General features: G+C 39.6%; 2 protein-coding genes across 2 annotated transcripts; one reads left to right on the forward strand and one right to left on the reverse strand.

Annotated features, from left to right (window-relative positions):
- Positions 1 to 4,895: 4,895 nt before the first annotated feature.
- zgpat (zinc finger, CCCH-type with G patch domain) lies at positions 4,896 to 10,818 on the reverse strand. Its single transcript, XM_066702815.1, has 7 exons — positions 10,762 to 10,818; positions 9,540 to 10,185; positions 9,301 to 9,434; positions 8,857 to 9,015; positions 8,369 to 8,500; positions 7,766 to 8,171; positions 4,896 to 6,033 (listed from the first exon to the last, which is right to left on the reverse strand). The coding sequence occupies exons 2-7, from the start codon at positions 10,142 to 10,144 to the stop codon at positions 5,895 to 5,897; spliced, it is 1,575 nt and encodes a 524-aa protein (XP_066558912.1). The 5' UTR covers positions 10,145 to 10,185; positions 10,762 to 10,818; the 3' UTR covers positions 4,896 to 5,894.
- A 190-nt stretch (positions 10,819 to 11,008) lies between these two features.
- On the forward strand, positions 11,009 to 22,606 carry arfrp1 (ADP-ribosylation factor related protein 1). Its single transcript, XM_066702819.1, has 8 exons — positions 11,009 to 11,105; positions 11,651 to 11,744; positions 12,157 to 12,244; positions 12,354 to 12,436; positions 13,515 to 13,596; positions 13,810 to 13,880; positions 15,390 to 15,490; positions 21,380 to 22,606. The coding sequence occupies exons 2-8, from the start codon at positions 11,652 to 11,654 to the stop codon at positions 21,465 to 21,467; spliced, it is 606 nt and encodes a 201-aa protein (XP_066558916.1). The 5' UTR covers positions 11,009 to 11,105; position 11,651; the 3' UTR covers positions 21,468 to 22,606.
- The last annotated feature ends 619 nt before the right edge of the window (positions 22,607 to 23,225 follow it).

Consider the following 23,225-nt stretch of genomic DNA (forward strand, 5'->3'; position numbering starts at 1 on the left):
GTATTTCTGTTATAATAAATTGATTATTCATGATGGCATTTTTTTTTTAAATAAGGGCTTATTTATTTGCCCTCACACGCACACTTCTGCACATCTTCAGTTAACATTGAGACTGTGTTCGGGAGCCTGATTTCAAAGGCCTTCCCTTAAGGATTCTTTATCACAATCAATTCATCTGTAATTCAGATGGAGATGAAAGACAAACAATAAGGCACAAACATTGCCTTTTCAATCCCAGTTCCATTACCTACTTCAAAAGGACATTTTACTGTCCTTCCTATTCCACATGAATATGATATACTTCCACTCATTTGGTTTTTCAAAAGTCTACTGCAGCTACCAACAGGAATAGATTAAGTATACAAAATTCATCACAAGTCCTGGCAAAAATAAATTAATAATAATAAATGTCAATAACACGCTTCTCCAGGTGAGGATACCCACAATCTACACTTATCAGCGAGAAAGTTGTTCTTCCCTTTAAATAACACAAAGCATTTCATCATTTTTTAAAGATTGCAGAGCTTTTATTCATATGCGAGAAATAGAAGTACGATTTCTCTGTAGATCCCAAAATCCAGTTAGCCTGCTGTAAGAGAATGTGATATGCTTGGTTTTTCAATCAATCTAAATAAATAGTTGAACTGAAAACTCATAAGTCAATTGGTTTCTCTTTTAAGATTCTTATTAGAGGGAAGATGCGGTCAAGTCACAGATGTGCAATAATCATTTATTTTGACAAAAATAGGAAACTAATATCATTAAATTATATTACTGAAAATAAGTAATATTAAGCTTCTGCTGGATTACAGTAAGAAACAGATAATACCCATTTTCTTCTTTCTCCTCACAGTACAGCTTATAGGCCAGTCTGGTCAGGCAGGAAGCAGTGTGTCTCTCTCTGTCTCTCTTGTGTTGTCTCGTTGACGAATGAATAAGTTAAGAGACTAAACTTCTCTTTGTTTTCCTTTTTATAAGGTTTCCTTCCAACCAATAGCATTTTGCCACCACCATGACTTGGGTGTTTTATGCTAATGTAAAATGTGGGGGTCCTTTTTAAATTGGCTAGGAGCCAATAAGAGGACAGGTCCCTTTTGGTCTTCTGGACATACAGATAAGGTTACCAGGGGCTACCAGAGGCTACCAGGGAGCTTAGATAAAAGGAAGGAAATCTGTTTCCTCTACCGAACCAGATAGAACAGAATTTCCCATAGAAAAATACATTCTAACAAATAATATCTTACACTGCCTACAGGATCAGAGCAATTATTCCTTCCAGTGAATTAAATCCTTTTTCTTTATTTAATTATTTTCCAAACTGCATTTCACATGCCTTGCTACAAAGGATAAGAAGGGAAGGTCAGGGCTACACTTCTTCATAGGTCTACATCTGTAAGACTTGTTCCCAGAAGCCAAAGGAAAGAAATCCACATTAAGACAAGTACACAGGAGTCACGATTAATGGCTTTCCACTGTAACTTGGCTTTCTAACAAAAGTAAGAAATGATACAATACAATAAACGTAACTAAAAGTAAAATAAACATTAAATTACATGACATGACAGCAATAGAAAATGCTGCACGACCTTGTATGAATTTCCACTGCCTGCACCTACAGTGATAAAGTCATTCATACTTCCAAACCTAAAGACGTCAGATTTAAAATCCACCCACCCACGGATAAAACAAATACAAAAAACGTAAACTTATTTAGACACTTGACTTTTAAATAATCCTCATCTACAGAAGCTTTTATTGTGTCAAGGGGAATTATGAGGAAGCTCCACACATTCCTGCTGTGACTCAGCTCCTTGGACGAACCCACAGCATTCTCCTCACCAGTAATCACGATTGAAGTCAGAAGTCAACTGAGATCAGAATAACAAACCCACGTCTGCATGGACAAGGAACAAAGGAACTAGGAACAAACTCATTACAGCAGTCACAAAGAAACCAGAAACTGCACACACCAGTTTCAAAGACAACAAGGCTTTGTCTACCACGTATTCGTGGGGTTTCAAGAGGTTAGTGAATTATCTAAGAAATAGACAGAGTGAAACCTTTTGTTTAGCATTGACGTAGGCAAATGGAAGCTGAACTTTCCTGGATACAATTGAAGCAGTTCAAACAAATACATAAGGGTCTCTGCTACTGATTTCGACAAACAAACCGATATATTAAGATGAAGCCTGTTATTGGAAATTGAGTGTGAATGAAACACTTCACCTTCTTTTGTAGAAAAACTAATATTTTATCTGCACAGGTGTATTTGAGCAGATTTACTTCAAATAAGGTAACAAGCTGTCATAAAACCGAAAGTGGATCATACACTGCTCAACAGTGGTCAGCATCATTGGCTTCCTTGCAAAGATACATCCATGTCTGAGTCTTAGATATCCTTTAGCCTGATTAAGTGAAGGAAACATAAGTAAATCAAGTACTGTACATTGCAGAGCATGACAATAGACAGGTTTTCTTGCTCCACTCGATGGATGGAGGTAAGCTTTAATGAAGGTGGACCGGAGGTAGATAGCTGGACCCCAAATTAATGTATTGTACTTTAAATGTAGGTAGTCCATTAATCAAAGAGCATTTTAAAACCTACAGTGAGGGAAAAAAGTATTTGATCCCCTGCTGATTTTGTACGTTTGCCCACTGACAAAAAATGATCAGTCTATAATTTTAATGGTAGGTGTATTTTAACAGTGAGAGACAGAATAACAACAAAAAAATCCAGAAAAACGCATTTAAAAAAAGTTATAAATTGATTTGCATGTTAATGAGGGAAATAAGTATTTGACCCCTTCGACTTAGTACTTGGTGGCAAAACCCTTGTTGGCAATCACAGAGGTCAGACGTTTCTTGTAGTTGGCCACCAGGTTTGCACACATCTCAGGAGGGATTTTGTCCCACTCCTCTTTGCAGATCCTCTCCAAGGTTTCGAGGCTGACGTTTGGCAACTCGAACCTTCAGCTCCCTCCACAGATTTTCTATGGATTTAAGGTGTGGAGACTGGCTAGGCCACTCCAGGACCTTAATGTGCTTCTTCTTGAGCCACTCCTTTGTTGCCTTGGCTGAGTGTTTTGGGTAATTGTCATGCTGGAATACCCATCCACGACCCATTTTCAATGCCCTGGCTGAGGGAAGGAGGTTCTCACCCAAGATTTGACGGTACATGACCCCGTCCATCGTCCCTTTGATGCGGTGCAGTTGTCCTGTCCCCTTAGCAGAAAAACACCCCCAAAGCATAATGTTTCCACCTCCATGTTTGACGGTGGGGATGGTGTTCTTGGGGTCATAGGCAGCATTCCTCCTCTTCCAAACACGGCGAGTTGAGTTGATGCCAAAGAGCTCGATTTTGGTCTCATGTGACCACAACACTTTCACCCAGTTCTCCTCTGAATCATTCAGATGTTCATTGGCAAACTTCAGACAGGCCTGTACATGTGCTTTTTTGAGCAGGGGGACCTTGCGGGTGCTGCAGGATTTCAGTCCTTCACGGCGTAGTGTGTTACCAATTGTTTTCTTGGTGACTGTGGTCCCAGCTGCCTTGAGATCATTAACAAGATCCTCCCGTGTAGTTCTGGGCTGATTCCTCACCGTTCTCATGATCATTGAAACTCCACGAGGTGAGATCTTGCATGGAGCCTCAGACCAAGGGAGACTGACAGTTATTTTGTGTTTCTTCCATTTGCGAATAATCGCACCAACTGTTGTCACATTCTCACCAAGCTGCTTGGCGATGGTCTTGTAGCCCATTCCAGCCTTGTGTAGGTCTACAATATTGTCCCTGACATCCTTGGACAGCTCTTTGGTCTTGGCCATGGTGGAGAGTTTGGAATCTGATTGATTGATTGCTTCTGTGGACAGGTGTCTTTTATACAGCTAACGAGCTGAGATTAGGAACACTACCTTTAAGAGAGTGCTCCTAATCTCAGCTCGTTACCTGTATAAAAGACACCTGGGAGCCAGAAATCTTGCTGATTGATAGGGGATCAAATACTTATTTCACTCATTAACATTCAAATCAATTTATAACTTTTTTGAAATGCGTTTTTCTGGATTTTTTTGTTGTTATTCTGTCTCTCACTGTTAAAATACAACTACCATCAAAATTATAGACTGATCATTTTTTGTCAGTGGGCAAACGTACAAAACCAGCAGGGGATCAAATACTTTTTTTCCTGACTGTAAAAGGAGTGACCAGACAGAGGAATGTTACACTAACTGCGATGAAAAGATATTAAATGTTTAGAACTGAAAGCTTAGAAAAACATTCTGAGCACCAACCTGTTAAGCACCAAAAGTGCAAGGTTAAAAATGGGCTTTCAATCATGATGTCCCAAAATTGTCCTTCAAATTGCCTCTGCAGCATGAGCATACCTCATCTGTTTCCACTGAGTTGTATTTTAATGCAGAACGAAGCACCGCTTTTGTTTTGTCGTAATTCTGCCTACCGCAAGCAATTCGTTTTTACACCCGGCTGATGGAGCATTAGCATTTTGATTTGCAATTGTTTCATATTTGATTGCACAATAATTGCTCTTTTAACTTTTTCCCCCCTCTATCCTAGAAGAGGAAATCACAGCTTAAGAACGGAAATAGACGGCCATTGTGAAAACTGGTCACAACTGTTTGATCCAGCAGTTTCTATTTAATGAACAATAATTTCCATTTTCTTTCAAACGGCTCCTGTAGTTGTTACAAGTTTAAGATTAAAGGATTAAATACATCTGGAAGAAAGGATTTTTTGTCATCACTTGGAAACGTTTACATAGACAGATGTTCGAGGCAGGTGTACTCTGGACAAAAAAACAAGATATTGTCATCAGTTTTTCTGGAAGAATTTAAAAGGGCTTCTTCTTTTGTTGTGAAATGAAACAGATGAGACAGTGTGACCTTTTTCTTGTTTAATGACATCATGAACATCATCACGCAAGGTACTGCTCATCAGACTATTAAAGAAGCCATAACAGAATGCCGTGACAATAACCGTAGTGGGGCAGAACTCTATTCACGTCACAAAGCAATTCCTTTTGGTATCCCAGTCGCATTTCCCTTGTTGTCTGGCACTCACGCAGCATGGAGCTTCCCCAAGTACAGCACAGCACCCACGACTGACAGTGTTAGTGTGACATTTCACAGAGCTGATGAGGACAAAGCCTGCATCTGCCTGTTTTCAGTTCAATTGAACAAACATTGAAGTACATTTTTAAAAGTTGGCGTTTCACTTTCAAAATAGTAAAATAAGAAATAAAAAACGGGGGGCTTCAGGGGTTAAATCCGGTCACAGAATTCTGTCTGAGCCTAAAAACAGGCAAATTTCCCATTGCGAGTCAGCTCAATGTAACCTGTCTCTCTGCATTTCTCGGGGCACAATTACAGCGGCGGCAGAAGAAAATAAAAAGCACTCAAAAGAAAAAAATACATTTAGAGATCTTCCCTGAAGGGGTTTCATCCAGAATTTCAAGCTCTTCTATAGTGTCTCTGGTAACATGGAAAGAAAGAGCACTATATAAAGAACTTGCTTTAAAATTCAGCGCTGTTAAGCTGGAGAGCCCACAATGAGAAAATCCCTGGAACGAAAGAAAAGCTAATTTTGTGAGCCAATTTACTGATGGAACCCAAAAGAAGAAAAGAAAGAAAGAAAAAAATCATGCTCCTATACCACAAACACTTTTAGATTTTTTTTCCTCTTTAAAACAAAAATATATACAGATACACACACACACATTCAGCTGACTGCAATTATGCAAACACATCACTCCGGTTACGAGGAAGACGGAGAAAAACAAAATCATGGGCAGGTGTGGGATCGCCGAGTCCTGCAGTTACAAGAATGAACACAAAAGCAAATGTAAAAAAGAAAATAAAGGGGTAATGAACTGATAAAATCAAAACTCAGTCATCTTCTTATGTGTATCGGCTTTCCTGCGCTCCCTCTGTATGCTAACCTCCTGCTCCTTCAGCACGACCAGCTGCTTTCTTGCTGCCGACAGCCTCTCTTCCAGGTGACTTGTCATAGCTTTGTCCCTGCAACACAAGAAAGAGACGCTCATAAACATGAGCAAACACTGAGGGTAAAAAATATATATATCTGTGGATATACACACAAGTTGGTTTAACAGGAACTAGTTAATATTTTGATGTGTTGACAGGTACTGGGCTACAGGGGAAACGGGAGACTAGAGTGCAGTTAGTGTCTACACTACCTTAAGCACAGCGAGGGCCTTTACATGATATCTTTGATGCTGGACACTCAGAGCCTGTAAGGCAATAATGAACTAGCATGTGCAGGGTTGGACAATATAATTTGACAAGAAAAACGATTTCAAAATCTGCCCTGCGAGCTGCAGTGACAGTGTAGTTGAGACTGTAGTGTACTGGAGTTTTAAAGCACATTATAGTCACATATAGGACTGATTTACAGGGATAATATAACCCTGTTTGACAAAATGCTTGTGGTAAAGAGTATCGCCACCACATTTAAGACTAATTAACTCACTAATTACTAAATAACTAAACCACCAAAAGAGGAAATGTCCCACAAATGCAATGTGTATCATAACAGCCATTTCAAAAGCATTTGAAAAGGTCAGTTTGTGTTACCAAGAATTAGATTTAATATTCAACACAACTCCCTTAATTAAAACATTTGAGATCTCTCAAGGGGTCTACTATTAAAGACCCGGATGGGTTTTACTTCCAGAGACAAAGTGTTTCTCAAACAAAAAAGTAGCACTTGATTCAGTGTAATGCTGTAGCTTACAATTGTCAAGATCTGTAAAGAAAGAATCATACAAATCTCATTCTGGCCAAGATTTTTTGTTTTTCCGAGCCACGCACGTGAGAATTAACCGCAAACGCCTGTTAATTAATGATTTCCTGATTTGATCTAAGAAGTGGGAATTGGGCTGTAAATTATTCAGTTGTCTCACAGCCTCAGAGCACAATAATGAAAAAGAAGAAGAAAAGATCAGTTTCACAAATGAAAAATCATCATCAAAAAGTTTAAGCCTCAGGGCAGGGAGGCAGGCAATCAAAAGCCACAATCAGGTAGGATGCTAACTGTGATTTATTTGGCTGGCAGACAATTCTACCATTCACAGAGGTTGAATGTAAGTGAATTAAGGTGAAAAAATGTTCTCTCTGCTGACACTGTGTGGGGGAAATGAAAATCAAAGTCATCCGGTGGCTTGCATAATTACAGCTCAGATGACATGGTCTAGTCTTAGGGGGAAGCAAGGTCTTCTAATTGTCCATTCTACTTCAGACTGTGTTGTTAGATCCAGATCTTTAAGAATCACAACTGTAATTTTCTAGTCTTTTTTACTGTTATTGATTCTTATCTCTCTGAAATCTCCAGTGTATACACATACACGTTGTTGCACAAACCCCAGTTAAAAGTCTGTTTACTCACATGCAGTGCCACTCTCCCGGAAAAGCAATCTGACTTGGAGCAGATGCCATTGCACACGACCCTGTGCTGTTTAAAAATGCATCAAGTCTGAAGGATAAGCATAACATCATCGAGATGCTAACTAGCTGTGAAAAACAGTGCTTGACTTCATTTTCTGCTTTACAGTCACCAGGTTTGAAATATAAGCCTATTTTCACCCTGATGCACGAGGTGTGAATGAAACATGTTGTTTTCAGAATAAATATGCCATTATAAATATGACTGAACTTTGGTAGATGCAGACAGGCTTGAGTGTCAAGCGGATATGTTAGGGTCACCATGATACCCCTGTTTAACCTAACCCACCTTCCCATGTTTCTGCTCAGGGACTTGGTAATGCTGTTGATTTCCCTCTCGGTCTGAGCAACTTTCCCAGAGGCTTGGTAGAGCTTGACATTGAGAGACCTCTTAGCCGTCTTTCCTCCCCTGTAGGTCTCTTTACTGTTCGTCTCGGCTGGGGCACCTGCTTCAGCCGAATCGCCCTGGCGTTCACCACCCAGCTGGCTATTCAAAAAGTCAAAAACATCGGTCCGGGTTTTGGAAGGGCCTGACCTCCATTTCCCTTTCTTCCTGGAATTCCCCGGCCTGTCCTTGCCGAGCTTCCCCAGCCTTTTCTTCTGCAGGATGTCAGCACACTGGTCCAGAGATTTCCCTTTGGGCAAAACCACCGCCAGCACTGGCTCCACACGTCCCTCAGCATTCCTTCCCAAGCCTGGAAGAAGACAAGGAAGAACGCTTGCTTTGAGTCGTCTCAGGCTTTGTTTTACGAGTTGAGATTAGCAAAGGATAAAAAGCAAATAAATTCAGCACTATATTATAAATGTACTTAGTGAAACTCTTCCTTATATCACACATCCTGTTCATACCTTGAAATAGATTAAAAAAGCTGTGATCACCATCTGTTCTTACCCTTCCCAAATTCGTAACCCATTTTGGCCATGAGCTTGGATCCAATTCCTCTGGTGTGTTGCTCCCAGCCCCCAAAACTTGAGCTACAGGGAGCAGCCCAGTCCTCCGACTCTGTCGACATTGAATCTACAACTGTCAGAGAGACAGAAAACAGCATGAGAACTAAAGAGATTTCCACTCTTGCCAGAAAGCAGAAAATCAACATGCATTCATAAGTTAAGCTGGGATAGGTGTTAAATAAGTTAATTACACTCATGCACAGAGCCTAAATATGATAAGAAAGTAATAATTGAAAGATTTCTGATCCTAATTCCAGGTGTTAGCCATCGTCCATTAGAGTAATCAACATTATTGTATATTGTGCCTTTCATAAATTAATATCACAAAGCGCTTATATTTTCTCTAACACATCTGTTGAAATAATTGTCACACTTATCTTACCTATTTTGTCACACAAAACTGGCTATCAATGGTGCATGTCACGCTACCTTTGGCGTAGGCTGAATACTCCACCATGTCATCATCTTCAGACTCGGACGAGGAGGGGTGCTCTTTCCTCAGTGGGGGGATAATGCCATCAGCTTCCACCACTGCTTCCTTCAGCAAAGCCGAGTTGAATTTGACCGTGTAGTAACCGCTGTCGATATCTACCCACCAACAAAAAAAAAAGTTTTTAAGTTAGTACCACTTTGTGATGAATACATAGGCTTTCATTTGAAATAAATCTGCGTATTTAAAATGTATACATTAGGTCTGTAATGTAGAGTATTGTATAGTATAGTATAGTAGTAGAGTATAGTATTGTGATACATATTATGGATGGATGGATGGATGGATGGATCGTGATTTTAGTGCATCATCTCACCCCTAGTCCCTTGTCATATAGAGTTAGCCTATACTAGTTGCATTTGGATATTGAGATCTTCACAAACCGGTGATTGTGGCTGGGTACCAGATGCCATCCTCATGTCTGGCTAAACAGGCAGATCCCTCCTGGAAAGAACTGAGGTCTGAATCCTCAAACTGCCTCAGTTCAGACACGGACACCACCTCTCCGTGGGAGAACCTGGATGGGACACCAAAGATAAGCTCATAAGAGAACACAGTCTTAAAGTACATCTTAAAGAGCTGTGGCTGTCTGGCTTGTTTCTCTGTATAGACCTCTGCTTACCTGCACCTGTCCACGAAGCGGCACTTATCCTCCAGGAAGTAGGGGCAGGGCTTCATGGATTTGTGCGTCGGGTGGACGTATAAAACACGCACACAGTCCGAGGCCTCCGCTCCCACTACCATGGCATTATGGTACTCCAGCGTTCCCCAAGATGTGCGGTAAGGGGCACACACCTTCATGCCACTCATCTCATCATCTATTTCCTCCTGCCCCTCCTCATCCTCCTCTTCCTCGCTGGCCTGAGCAGGACTGGGGCTGGAGCCCTGGGAGAAAGCTGTGTTGTCACTGGCAGAGGGCTCTCCACACGAAGGCCCCCCAACGGAAGCATAAAAAGCCGCAAACTCATCATCCAAGCTCGCCTGCGTAGCTTCTCCTGAGGGCTCGGCTGGAGAGGTCAAACCCTCCTCTAAGCTGGCTAGAAGCCGGCTCTTCTTCACAGACACCAGGCTGGACTCAGTGAGCTCAATCAGCTGGTGCAAGTCCTCCTTGAGCTTCAAGAGGTCCGAGTGTTGGGAGGGGTCCAGCCCAGCCCCCAGCGCAGTATCCACCTGCTGGAGCTGCGCATTGTAGGTCTCAATGGCAGCCTCCAGACTGCCTTCATCCATCACGAACAGGGAAAGGCCTGCATCCAAAACTCCACCTGACTCTGCAAAGAGACAAAGCAGTCACACACTTCAATGAGCGATCTACGTATCTGGGCTCACATTGTGTACCCCTGGTTTGTCCGTGGTTTTAGAAGCTCATTCATAACATCTGCTATGTTAACCTATGTATATAAGTGCTGTAGTACACGTTGCAATTAAAGGTTGTGTAAAATAGGAGCAAATTCAGTAAGCTGCTCTACTTTTATTTCAGAGACAAAGCTTTGATGGAAGCTGCGAGTTTCAAATACCAAATGGGGGTAATTATTACATACATACAACTTACATCCGTTTCTTTTGTAAAACGAAAAGCGGTATAATGTACGTAGTTAGGAACAGAAAGCGATTTATAAGAAGGCGATATTTAGTATTCCATCGCATCAAATAATCAGCATATATATATATATATATATATATATATATATATATATATATATTTCTAATCAGGATGTCAATCTAATGCAATACAAATACCAGCTGCAGGAGAATAACGTTGTTCACTTTTACAGCAAAAATCTAATTCCATACACAAATTATGTTACAATATTGTTTGCAGTGAGATAATAAGTAATGGTGCTTACATTAACCGGCTACAAGGCTGGAGTCGCCATTGAATTGCTAAATGTTCAACCTTCAACCCTTGAACGGAAGTTATGACATTTCTTGTGACTAGCGGGTAATGTAGTTCATTGAGGCCTTAATCCCGAATATCCCTTATGGTATATCTAACCTACTCAGACTGCAATACCCAGAAGACATTGTAAACTAGCAATTAACGTGTGTCCCTCTGGAAGGTGTAGTTTTTAAACTATGGATTGCTTCGTGTTCCACTAGAGCGGTATCTTCTCTACACTTCAAATCCCACAGTGCATTGCACGGGTAAATATTTCCTATTTACGGATGATGGGTTAATCAAAGGAGAAAGGTAAGATCATTTAAATTTGTATTTTAAGATGTTTCCGAAGATCCATACATATAGATGTTTTTTTAAATGGCGATGCCAATGAATGAACAAAACATCAGCTTCATAAAACGTTCATTTATATATAAGGTATCTGATTAAAAACGATACGTTTCATACGTTAATTACTTTAATATTTAATATAACCTCATGAATCGTAAACTACGTCTTGTGAAAATAGTGTTAACCGCAATATATGTTTAGTTGAACATCAGTAGCAAATCGTAAGGGTAATAAATAATTCCGGTTATTAACGATACAGACAGACATTGTTAATTGTTAACCTTTGTGTTGTTTTATGTCATTCGAAACGTGTAGGTTACGTAGTCTACGTAGTTTGTAATGTATACAATCAGGAGAACATCTTTCGTCTTAAACTGTAATTAAAATATATATTTAAGAGAACACATACATATTGTCTAATATCAATTATAATATGTTCAATTCGTGGTATTGACATTCACACTTTTCTGTTGAATCTATGTTGTATCTATCCAATTGTTTTTCAGGATGTACACACTATTATCCGGCCTTTATAAGTATATGTTCCAGAAGGACGAATTCTGCATTCTGATCCTCGGATTAGACAATGCAGGGAAAACTGTAAGTTTGCAGCCACAACTGTGCAAAATCAGTCCTGAATGTACAACAAGCAAGCCCCTCTAAACCTCTGCGTAGTAGAGCCCCTATAGTTAATGTATTGTTTTTTGCTTTTAATGTGTTTATTAATGGTGTTGTAGTAACACAAATGTATTTCTTTAGATTCCTAACCAATAAATAGTAATATTATGGATTTAGTGCATTTTATATAGTTTTGGTTTTTCTCTCATATTATTTTGTATGATTGTATTCATTAGTTGATTGGTTGATTAATTAAGAACGGGGTATATATTCAGGAAAATTTGCTTCATGCTCTTGAAGAAAGATTCTGAATTAATGTTCTGCCCCAAAATGAAGCAAAAATGTTTGTTACATAGGTAATTGATTATTTATATACTTTAATTTGTCCCTGCAGACCTTTCTGGAACAAACCAAGACGAAATTCAGTAAGAATTATAAAGGGATGAGTTTATCCAAGATTACAACTACAGTGGGGCTCAACAGTAAGTCCATATACTTCATGTAGGCACACATTTATTTAGTTTATTTAAAAAATGAAAAAAGATCAGAGTAAAATTAAACTTCTCTATGTTCTGCATCTTATCTTTTTAGTTGGTACCATAGATGTGGGAAAAGCTCGGCTTATGTTCTGGGACCTTGGAGGACAAGATGAACTACAGTCATTGTGGGACAAGGTATGAGTTTGACATTTTACATGGTGGGTGAAACTGATAAACTGTCTGTAACTGCACTGCTGACATGTTTATATGAGCACGTCTGCTTTGTATGTGTCGCTCTGAGCAATAAAAGGGAAATGCCCATTTGAGATGTTTGCCTTCCACCTACTTTATCTTTTCTTAGAATAGGGCAGATAATCTGTGTTTGTATGTTGAAATGTCCTCTGCCAAGGTTGTGGACTGATTGGACGGGAGTTGCTATGTGTTTATCCTTCTGTTTTGCTCGAGGACAACCTATACAGTCTACCATTCTTTTTCCTTGGACACGGCACCCTGAATTTCTTGAAATGGAACTGGAGGTGTAGCACCAGTAATTCTATTTAAATCACACACACATTTAAAATTGTATATAGAATATCATTTTGAACTACACTACCAGTTTTAGAACACCTACATTTTTCCAGTTTTTATTGAAATGTAAACAGTTTAATGTCTCAATGTACTCTGAAATTAAAGCATAGAACAAATAAACAATTGGAGATAAAAAATAAATCATGGAATTATTTGTTTAACAAAATGTAACCCCTTAAGCTGACAAACCCCTCTGGTACCCTTAAAAGGGCACCAAATCCATGTGTACTCTTCACTGTTTGCCAAGCATTCTCTGATAATCGGATGTGTTTGAGAATGAAACGCACTGGTAGCCAAGGGAATAAGCTTTCAAACGAAAGGAAGTGTAACTTCGATGCACAGGAGCTGCGCGTGACACTGCCAAATAATGCTTAAGAGGGTGTAGTAACACAATATATAACTGTGAAATGTACATTTCAGTTTTTGGTAACCTAATTTTTTTTTTTAACCTCTGGCAGTTTACTGCTTACCTTTGTACCATTTCAGGTTACGCATTGGACTTAAATTTCAATAAAAACTGGAAAAATGGGGGTGTTCTAAAACTTTTGACTTGTAGTGTATATAAATAATTGTAGGGTGAGCTGATTTGGTATAGTTTTGGTGGAGTTTTCATTCTGTGTCACCCTGGTTGTCTGGTATCAACTCTGTTTAGAGCTGAACAAGTTTTATGTATTTTATATTTCAGTATTACGCCGAATCTCATGGAGTGATATACGTGATTGACTCCACTGATGAAGAGAGGCTCTCCGAATCTAAAAATGCCTTTGGTGAGCACCATGCCAGACCTACAAAATCTACAAACTTCATTCGAATTGGCATGTGGAAATATGTTTTATACATGCATGTATTTATATATAATTACCTCTTTGTTTAAGGTTCAAATGTTATGTGATTTAGATAATGAAGTAATCACACTTTAGTTTGCATTACTTTAGCTTACACTAACAACTCGAGTCATAATGTTGTCCTTCCCTTTCCAGAGAAAATGATCAGCAGTGAGACTTTGGAAGGAGTTCCTCTTCTGGTTTTGGCCAACAAACAAGACGTGGAGGTGAGGTCACTAGGGAAGTTTTTAGATTCCAGATCCAACAGTGTGATGTTTTAAATCCCAACATTAGACGCAATAATGTTGGCCAAGTTCAGTTCCAGTGTAAATTGTTGAACTCTGTCTAATTCCTAATATATGGCAGATTTTCTCTTGCAATGTATTTTTTTCCTTTGCTTCATGTTATTATTTTATTACTCAATTTCTTAGCAGACACTCTTATCCAGGGTGACTTACAATTGTTACAATATATCACATTATTTTTTACATTTGTACCCATTCATACAGCTGGGCATTTACTGGAGCAATCTAGGTAAAGTCCCTTGCTCAAGGGTACAGCAGCAGTGCCCCCACCTGGGATTGAACCCACAACTCTGTGCTCCAGAGTCCAGAGCCCTACTCCACACTACTACCGACGTTAGATGTTTATATATATTTTTTTGGAACTTTCTTACAAATAAAAAAGTACCCTATTGTTTGTCTTTAAATAGGTTAATACGTTTGTAGAAAGACCTAGGTTTTATAATATTTGCAAATAATAGCAAAATCTATCTTGGTTATGTATTTCCACTAGGTGGAGGTCTTTTCACAAAAAAAGCTTTAGTAAGATTGTGAGGATTGTATCTTTGTATCTGAGAAATGATCTTGACACCCTTGAAATAGCCATTGTCCGTAAGTGTATAAAATGTGTGTGTGTTTACACTATCACACTATATGGATCCACTGCTCGATGAAGGCTGCCAAAGATGTTTCCACTTGCTTCGATCTACAGCCTCTCTTTTTCATGTCACACCTGCAAACTTTATGATTTAATCTTCCCATCTTTTATATGCTCGTCTTCTGTGTATTTCTTGTCATCTTTTGATATCCAATCAATAGCTTCCTTTGTCCATCTTTGATCTGATCTTACAATGTGTCTAGCGCATTGCCATTTTAATATTTTCACTTTTTCAATGATGTCTCATGTTTTGGTTTGTTCTTGGATCCACTCATATCTCTTTCTATCTCTATAAATAAATGTATTTACATATATAGCCTACATAAACAGAATACATTTTAATGGTCCTTCTCAATGTTTACTCTGCTTTACCATGGCCAATAAATACCAGTGGAAACAAACATGGTTATGCCTTGGTAAAACACAGTAAATATATAAGAACTGCTGAATTACTCTGATATGATACCTCGGTAAGCATTTAATACCTAGATTTAGAGCAGTTGAGTTTTTGATGGACGGGCAAGTGAGATGTTTTAATTGACCATGTGGATGAATTTTAAATGAGCGTTTGTTTCAAGCTGCAATTGATCAGGGTGCACGCTATGAACTCAAGACAAGAACCGTGAGGGGGGACAAAGAGGAACGTGGTGGAAAATTCTAGTGATTCCTGAAGATCCTGTTTACTTGATTCATGATGAGTACATGCCAATATGTGTCTTGATTCTGCACAGCAAGATATTGGAAGTCCCATGTCCTACATGTGCCATCAAATGGTTACATCACTGCTTTCTTTTTAGAATTGCCTATCGGTTCCTGACATTAAAACTGCCTTCAGCGACTGTGCGCCTAAGATTGGCAAACGAGACTGCTTAGTCCAGCCCTGCACTGCAATTACTGGGTATGTATGCTTGTTCATCTAGTTCTTGTCATTGTATTACAAGGGTGACGTCATCACAATAATAGTCTACAAATTGCAGGGAGTAAAACTAAAGTATATGAGCAGATTAATAAATCAACAGATATCTTCTAAACAGGTGTATCTGAAGGCGGCATCGATAGGTGGTGAGACACGTCAGTTCTATGTACTGAGAAAATAATGTTGTTTCAGAAAGTTTTATAGGTACCTTTCAACAAGCAGCAGACTAAGACTGGCAATAAATGGGTGAATAAGTATCACCTGAGGGGGAATGGAAACAAGAAAGTCATGTATGCCATTGAAAAATGACATTGTCTCCATTTGTTGCTCAGGAGAGTGCCAGGTAAGAGTCAATGGAAATGGAGGTAGAAATCATAGCAGAGGAAGAAGAGATATAGAAGAGGTCAGGGGTTAAGCTTCAGTTGATGCAAATCCATCTGGGATGAGATGGCTGAAAAGACAGTCAGAGATGCGTGGGGAAATGCAGGATATAAAGAAGGTAAAAAGAGGGAGCTCGGGGCATAGAAATCTTCAGTCTTGGCATAGAAATGATGGGGAAGATCTAGAGCAGGAGGACCTTCTGGTTTTTAGTTTCAGCAAGGCCTCTTGGCTACTCAGTTAACTGAACATGTTCATTTTCATTTCTGTTAGGCTTCATATTTTCATATATTATTTTCTACAATATGTTGATTTCCTCAAGATCTTGGTCCCACAATACATTCTGGAGTCTGGAGAGGAGTGTTAAATTCACCCTGTTAAACTTTTCATTAGCCCAATTAAAGAGCTCCTAAACTGGGTTGGAATAAAATCCAGCAGACAGGCCTGGTCTAGAGAGAGGACATGATGAAGAGGGAAAGGCATGTCCACAACCCTGGATGTAGTAGTGAGAGAGGGAGAGGAGAGCCAGGCAAGAGTAGTGCCTGATAATCCCAAATCAGAGAGGAGAATAGAGACGTTTTTAACCGTGTTAATGTTGGCTCAGGTTGAGCAGAATTATGATAGATCAGAGCTTAACTGCATCAACAGAAAACTCATGGCAGTGAGGAAAGCAGTTTCAGTTTTTAAGTGTTTCACTGCCTTTCACATATAGTCAAATTGCAGTGTATTTCCTATGCCTGAACAACTACACTTACAGTGCCTATAGAAAGTCTACAAGCCCTTGATTTGTTTCACATTTTGTTGTGGCAGTGCCCCAGAGTTTTTATTTTTTTCTCAAGGACTTTTCTGTACTTTACTCCATTCATTTTCCCTTCCATCCTGGCAAGTCCCCCAGTCCCTGCCGATGAGAAGCATCCCCATAACGTGACGCTGCACTACCATGCCTCAGAGTAGGGATGCTGTTTGGGTTATTTTGGATTTTAGACCACAAAACCTTTTGCTACATGGCTACAGAGTCAGCTGAGTGTTTCAGGTCAGCTTTCTTGAGTAAAGGTTTCCTTCTTCCCACCATACCCTACAGTCCAGATTTGTGGCCATATTGTTGTCACATGCACACTTTGACCAGTCTTGACCATAAAGTCCTGTAGCTCTTGTAAAGTTGCCAGTGGCCTCTTGATAGCCTCTCTGATCAAACTCCTTGCTCAGTCTTCCAGTTTGGCCTGACTTAGGCAGGGTCTTGTTCCACTTATTAATAATCAACTCGACCGTGCTCCAAGGGATATTCAAGGCCTTTGGTACCCCCTGATTTGTGCCTTTTGACAGTTCTTTTGAAAGTTCCTTGGTGCTCATGGTTGAGAACACAATACCCAGCAAAGTGAACCTACAGGAACTGCTTAATTTATCCTGAAAGGATGTGAATCACTATTATTATTATTATTATTATTATTATTATTATTATTATTATTTTATTTCTTGGCAGATGCCCTTATCCAGGGCGACTTACAACATAAGTGCAAAAATACAGTAAGTACAAGGCAATCATTACAAATTCAATTTAACTAAAACATAGCAATTCAAAATACATTTTACAAATTCCAAATTACAATTTACACAAGTACAGTAAGTGAGGTCCTACATCCTGGACGGTGAAATCTAAGTGCTATCAAGATGTAGGGTCACAGTCAGGGGGTTATGGGAAAGGGAGCAAGGAGGAAAACAAATCAAGAATGCAAGCAGCATAATAAAAAACTGTGAAGTGTATCTAGCAGGGATAAAAGGACTAATATTATAAGTAGAGTCTGAAAAGATGCGTCTTGAGTAAGCACCGGAATGAGGTCAAGGACTCTGCTGTTTTGACTTCGGTGGGCAGGTCGCTCCACCATTTAGGGGCCAGGGATGAGAAGGAGCGGGCTCTGGAGGAAGGAGAGTGGAGAGGAGGCAGAGTTAGTCTTCTGGCACTGGAGGAGCGCAGTGGTCTGGAGGGGGTGTATGGAGAGACGAGTGTCTGAAGGTAGCTTGGTGCAGTGTGGTCGAGACGTCGGTAGGTGAGGGTCAAAGTCTTGAACTGAATGAGTGCCGGTATTAGGAGCCAGTGGAGGGAGCGAAGCAGTGGAGTAGCGTGTGCAAACCGTGGCAGAGAGAATACCAGACGAGCCGCAGAGTTCTGGATGAGCTGGAGCGGGTGGGTAGTAGATGCAGGCAGGCCGGTCAGGAGGGAGTTGCAGTAGTCCAGGCGGGAGAGGACCAGGGACTGGACGAGCAGCTGAGTCAAGTAGTCGGTGAGGAAGGGACGGATCCGGCGTATGTTGCTCAGGAATTTAACTCGACAATTTAACACATGTGGAGGCCACTTAACTTGGTATGTGATTGTGATGGGTTACACCTCAGCTAATTTAGGAGAGTGGACACATATTGTTGTGGGATAGGATGTGTAAATTAATGTGAATAAATACACCCATCAGCCATAACATTATGACCACCTGCCTAATATTGTGTAGGTCCCCCTTTTGCCACCAAAACAGCCCTGACCCGTCGAGGCATGGACTCCACTAGACCTCTGAAGATGTGCTGTGGTATCTGGCACCAAGACGTTAGCAGCAGATCCTTTAAGTCCTGTAAGTTGCGAGGTGGGGCCCCCATGGATCAGACTTGTTTGTCCAGCACATCCCACAGATGCTCGATTGTCAAAGTCGCTCAGATCCTTACACTTGCCCATTTTTCCTGCTTCTAACACATCAACTTTGAGAACAAAATGTTCACTTGCTGCCTAATATATCCCACCCACCCACAGGTGCCATGATAACGAGATTATCAGTGTTATTCACTTCACCTGTCAGTGGTCATAATGTTATGGCTGATCGGTGTATATAACTGAATTTTACTTCAGGCTATAAGGTAGGAATCGTTAAAAAATAAGACATTGAAAGGGATTGTAGACGTTCTGTATGTTCTAACCTTACTTTGACAGCTAGTTTTAAAACTATATCTACCCTCTAAATACAGTCGTTGCCCAAAATATTGGTACCCTTGCACTTTTTTCAAGTAACTCACAATTGTCCCTAAAAATAAGTTGAAATTGACTAAAGTATTTGGTCTCCACAATTCTTTATTTCACTGTCAATATTACAGAACATTTGTTTTTAATTCAGAACTTAATATATCAATTTATATCAGAAAATGAACAGAAATGGCATTGACAAAATTATTGACACCCTAGCACAGCCTTTGGTCAAAATAACTGCAATCAAGCGTTTCCTATAGCCATCCATGAGCTTCCTGCACCTATGTACTGGAAGTTTGGCCCACACTTCTTGTGCAAACTGCTCCAGTTCTCCCAGAGTTGAAGGGTGCCTTCTCCCAACTACTGTTTTCAGATCTCTCCACAAGTTTTCAATGGGATTCAGATCTGGACTCATTGATGGCCACTTCAGAACAGAAAAGTGTTTTGTCCTTTTTGAGGTGCTTTTAAGTGTGTTTGGGGTTATTGTTCTGCTGGAAGACCATGATCTTCGAAGGAGACCTAGTTTTCTGACACTGGGTTCAACATTGTGCTCCAAAATGCTTTGTTGTTCTCCTGATTTCATTATACCATTCAAGGTACTTAAATTTTTTTTTAGCCATTTACCCTTTAGCCTAAAATGTTTCCTGTAAGATGTTATTACATGTCAATATTTTGTTATTCCATGTCAAGATTATGGGTGGAGGAGGGCTCTTTGTAATCTTTAAGTTTCGATTATAGTTTGCCAAAGGTGAGTCTGAGAGATTGTGAAAGTTTGGCATGCAAAAATATACACATTCGTGAGCTGGAAACAGGTCAGTCCATAATGTTGACGCACCTTGAGAGATAACAAACCCAAATAAAGCATGCCCCTGAAGGAAGAATCTTAGCGTGTCTTTCCAGTACTATTAAGTTTGAACTCAGCTTCCATACTGTCAATAAACATGTTTAGACTCGTAGTGGTCTCTTACCTGCAGCAAAGTGCAACAGAGTGGAACTAAACGAAACCTGTAACACAGGGAATGACTGTGGCAAGTGCTGTCAACAGCGATGACAGGAGAATGCGTGATCAGTTGACATTATGACAGCATCAGTGTGCTATGTTAAATTGAGTCAACGATAAAATATATTTTGAATTATTGTCACAACAGGGTTTCCAGTATTGTCAAGTATTTTATATGTGGGAGCTGCAAATCAGGCCCAACAGCTAGTGGAATTAAATGGGCTAAATGGGAAGCCAAGGAAACCAGTGGCTGACAGTTGCAAGGTACAGGGCGTCCTCGAACATCATTGGGGATGCGTTCTTGAAGAGTGCAAAAATGTGCGAAATGATGAATTAAGGGGAATGAATACCCTTAAGAAATAATGGGAATAGCCATAGATGCGTTCCAACACCCCCCAAATAAAAACTATGTACCCATCCAATTGTCATTCAAACATTATAAACCACTCTTACAATTCATTAGGATCATTTTATGTAAAAATAAATGTGTAACCATTACTGACCTATGTGAATGAACCTATCATAATATTGTACCATTTCTAAACACCAACAGTTTTTACTTTGCCCATCTCCAAAACATGACCTCTCATATTATGTAAAATCAAGACATTCAAAGTAATTTGTACTGTTAGTAAAATTAGAGACAACGACAATTAACGAAAAAACATTATATTCATTAATGACGACTATGCAAGACAATGAACAATGATTGAACGAATTATTCGAAAACTATAAGTCCTTTCTACATTGGCTAAAACTAAGAGGGTCTCAGAGCACACATTTTCACAGTTAATATCTCTTTTCTTTCTGCTAGGACAGGAGCAAAGTGGATTAACAATGGCTTATTCCAAGTTGGCGGCGTATATAAAGAAAAGGAAAGGCAGACAATGTTTCAAATTACTGTTTAAATTTCTATGTAAAGGACAAAAAAAAAAGTGTGGTCTTGGCAACAGATTGTTTACATTGCCATACAGCAATGAATGTGTGATTTTATTATATTTACCTGAGGTGTTGATGCTGGTGCCTTGGTGTGGGTTTTATGTTTGTTTTTAGTTCAGTAGACAAAACGCCTAAAAACATCTAAGGGCAACTGGATGTATTTGAAAGGCAGCAGTACAACAGCTGAAAAGTTCACCCTCGGATAGTTTTGCCAAACCATGCGATCATTTTTCACAAGAATCTTGACTCAAAATGTGTGTCTATTGTTTTTTGCTATATAAGCAACCATTAATATAAATCAACAGATCTTTAACATATTTTAATCATGTATGCACTCCTTAAAAGCCTAACTGTAGCATTGCAATTCAACTTAAATACACAGCCAAGATATGACTCAAAACCCCAGTAATATAAAGTAGTCCAGGCTTGTCGACAGGGTTTAAAAACAATGGGTTGCAGTCTACATGAGCAGTATAATGCAGAGTTGGTTATTTATCACATATCATATATAATGACATTAACTGATTTGCTTTATTTCCATCATGTTTCCCAGTCAGGGTGTGAATGAAGGCATCGAGTGGATGGTGAAGTGCGTGGTGAGGAACATTCATCGGCCGCCCAGACAGAAGGACATCACTTAAGGCCCATGCGATTCAATCTCTAGTTGAAGAAGGCCTGTACAGCACATGACTTCCCATCATCTGCTGTATTCACAATCACTGCTGCCGTCTGGTCAAGAAGAATATTTTTATATTTGCTCTTACCTGTGAGAGAAGGTTGAGTGTCTTGGGGGTTTTTGGAACTTGTGTGGGTGACAGTTGTTGCGTTTTAACATCTACTCGGTTAATACTGTTTGATTTTGTTATTGTTGTTGTTGTCGTCGATTGGTTTAGTTTTTTTATACTATGTATAAGACTAGAATTTAATCGGTTAAGACTGGTTTAAAGAAAATCTTTCATTTCCATTCTGCTATCCTACCCACCCACAGCAAATATTGTGTTTACAGTGTAGTGATTGAAAACAGCTGACCAGCAACACACGACACGTTGTTTAATTTTCAAAAATGCATAACGTACTCATATTCCACTCAGGATCCTAATAGTTCCACAGGATCTTATCTTAAGGTCATTCAAACCAAGCTTTGAACACCAGCCCTTTATGGGAACTAAACAAGAATGATCACATGGTTGTTCAGCCATGTGGGAATGAAACTAAACATTAGGATTCTCAGTGACTCAGGCTGACACTCATTTATTTCTTAGTTGCATTTTGAGAAGTCATTTGCTGGTCTATTTTTTTTTTTCCTCTTGCAACACTAAGTTTGGCTAACTTTCTTTTCATCTTCTTTTCAGTGTTTGTTTTTATAAAAGGCTTTTGTTCATGCAATGGCAAGTGTGTGGGGGCTGCGCTGTCGCTCTGGGTTTGCCTTGTTCCGAAAGAACAAAAATGAATAGGCGGGAATCTCTCCTTACAAGACAACATGAGTCTCAGTTTAACCTCCAGCAAACAAATGCACTACATCCCCGCAGCTGTGTTTGGGTGCAGCACGTCACAGGCACGAGTTCAAACGCATGCCGCTCTCGGTGGCCTCTTCCCTGCCTTTTGGCTTAAGTCATTCTTCAGCTTGATTTCAATGTCTTGCAACATTCGAAAACGAGCTGGTGTGTTCTACTTCTTTACTACACACACATGACACATCCACGTATGCCTGTGTGAGGGAATTTAATATGTCCCCAAAATGAATGCTTGTGTGAATTCACAAAATAAAATGATAATTGGTTTTGTGTTGTTTTCCCTCAGTGCATTTCCACTATGTCAATGTACACAACTTCAGCATACACAGGTATTTATGCCTTTTTTTTGGATGAGTGGTAATTAAGAGATCAAAGGTACAAATTCACATATTCACATCCACATATTGAGAAAATGCTAAGAAGCTGATTTTATCACAAACTTACTATACTATACTTGCATACTTTCTCTTTTTCAGTTTTAAACAACAAAAAAACTTTCAAATGGGATTTAGTTTTATCATCTGAAATTCCTTATCAGCCCAATTACTATATTGTTTACCTTTATCTAATCAGTTCTGAGGAAATTAGTTGGTATTCTTTGGAATTATGAGTTCCTTGTCAGTTGAGCTGAACTCACATTCAGAACATTTCGGGGCTGGTATTTTACACCAGGTTTGATTAATACAAATGAAAGAGAAAACTACGTCCTCTGAAATGCCAACAAGCCTGTTCAAACACTGGTCGAGCCCCACTGGAATGAATGTGACACAGCATTGCACAACCTTGCCAAAGGATCTCCCGCCTGCTTTTCATGCGTGCTTGCAATTTACTCGTAAAAGGTGGCATATTGAAAACCGTCAAACCGAAGGCTACATATCACAAGAG

Source organism: Amia ocellicauda, chromosome 4, assembly GCF_036373705.1.
Source record: "Amia ocellicauda isolate fAmiCal2 chromosome 4, fAmiCal2.hap1, whole genome shotgun sequence".
Classification (NCBI taxonomy): Eukaryota; Metazoa; Chordata; class Actinopteri; order Amiiformes; family Amiidae; genus Amia; species Amia ocellicauda.

Bases quoted from the DNA above. Each gene is read 5' to 3' on its own strand.
- zgpat (XM_066702815.1), bottom strand. From the start codon at position 10,144: ATGGATGAAGGCAGTCTGGAGGCTGCCATTGAGACCTACAATGCGCAG. The intron at 9,016-9,300 runs GTTTGTGAAGAT...GTTGGTGGGTAG, and splicing joins GTACCCAGCCACAATCACCG to ATATCGACAGCGGTTACTAC. The intron at 8,501-8,856 runs GTAGCGTGACAT...TCTCTCTGACAG, and splicing joins GTATTCAGCCTACGCCAAAG to TTGTAGATTCAATGTCGACA.
- arfrp1 (XM_066702819.1), top strand. From the start codon at position 11,652: ATGTACACACTATTATCCGGCCTTTATAAGTATATGTTCCAGAAGGAC. The intron at 12,245-12,353 runs GTAAGTCCATAT...TTATCTTTTTAG, and splicing joins AACTACAGTGGGGCTCAACA to TTGGTACCATAGATGTGGGA. The intron at 15,491-21,379 runs GTATGTATGCTT...CATGTTTCCCAG, and splicing joins CCCTGCACTGCAATTACTGG to TCAGGGTGTGAATGAAGGCA.